We start from the raw sequence: 1,110 nt of genomic DNA, 5'->3' as shown, positions 1-1,110 counted from the left end.
CTCGAGAGACAGACAGGCGCTCGACTCCCCTGCGCCTCTGAACAACCTCGGGTTTTTGAATGTGCGTTTTGCAACAAACCGCCGCGCTCCCACCTCGCTGTTACTTGACACAGCGGGGCGAGCTGCTGCATGCATAGGACTGCTCAAGCCGACGTCTTGCGTGTCTTTCCCCCCTCAGGCTGTGAGGAGGTGGGGGGGGGGGGATGTGTAGGTTGAGCGCTACAGCCGAATGAAATGACTGCAGGTTGTTTTTCCACGGAGTTTGACAGATGCTTCTAAACAGTGCAGACAGACAGGTACGGCTGCACCAATAAGAAGAGCGTGCAGCAGTCGTCACCTCTGTTCTCTGTTCCTTTGTTTATCTATGGTCACACTCACACATTGTGCACGTGTGGCCAGGGTGTGTGTGTGTGTCTGAGTATGTGAGTGTGTTTGTGTGTGTGTGTGTGTGTGTGTGTGGGGGGGGGGGGGGGGGGGGGTGCACAGCTGAGCTTTACACAAAACTCAAAATTCGCCAGTTGCACAAAGCTGCTTTTTCTTATATAAAAAAGATCCTTAAATTTGGTCTGTCAAGTTACTTAATTAATTAATTAATTCTTAAAAATCTCAACATCAACGTCAAGTCATTTCAATGTTAAATTGTTGAATAAAAACACAACACTGACGTATGCTTACGCCTATGTAAAGCAGCGGGCGGCTCAACTAAACGTTCGGCATAGTTTACATTTCAGCGGCAGAGTGTGGGCCGGAGAAAAGCTGCAGCCAATCAGTAAAGCAGAGTCATGTGACCTGTTGACATGTGGGGCGGCGCTGGGCTGTAAATGTGTTGTGGCGAACATTTCATCGACCTATTGACACATTCAGCGGTCGCGGAAACAGCATCGGCATTCATCTGGGAATGGAGTCGAGTGTTTTGGGCCACCTGACGAACAAAAGTCAAACATTTGCTCTACTTTAGGTCCGTTCGGGTCAACTCCACGGGGGAAAACGAGCGTGGCTCTTTACCCGCTAAACGCTGCACTTCCTTCACCCGCTGCTTAGCTCTAGCTTTGCCTGTCTGTTGTTTGGTGCTCGTCAGGAGGCTTTAAAGTCGATTTATAATACGGGTCG

At 49.8% G+C, this 1,110-nt stretch overlaps 1 protein-coding gene across 1 annotated transcript in view; it reads right to left on the bottom strand.

Moving 5' to 3' along the window:
- Positions 1-131, bottom strand: part of si:ch211-129c21.1 (uncharacterized protein LOC563087 homolog) — a 6,361-nt gene extending 6,230 nt beyond the window's left edge. Inside the window, 1 exon segment of the mRNA XM_068702411.1 lies at positions 105-131. Coding sequence (XP_068558512.1) covers positions 105-131 — 27 coding nt within the window.
- Between the last annotated feature and the right edge of the window lie 979 nt (positions 132-1,110).

The sequence above is a fragment of the Cebidichthys violaceus genome, unplaced genomic scaffold (genome assembly GCF_023349555.1).
Source record: "Cebidichthys violaceus isolate CVI_PGR_0920_01 unplaced genomic scaffold, fCebVio1.0.p SCAF_84, whole genome shotgun sequence".
In the NCBI taxonomy this organism is placed as follows: domain Eukaryota; kingdom Metazoa; phylum Chordata; class Actinopteri; order Perciformes; family Stichaeidae; genus Cebidichthys; species Cebidichthys violaceus.
The sequence above is the reverse complement of the archived record's forward strand: the minus strand, read 5'-3'. Positions and strand labels throughout refer to the sequence as shown.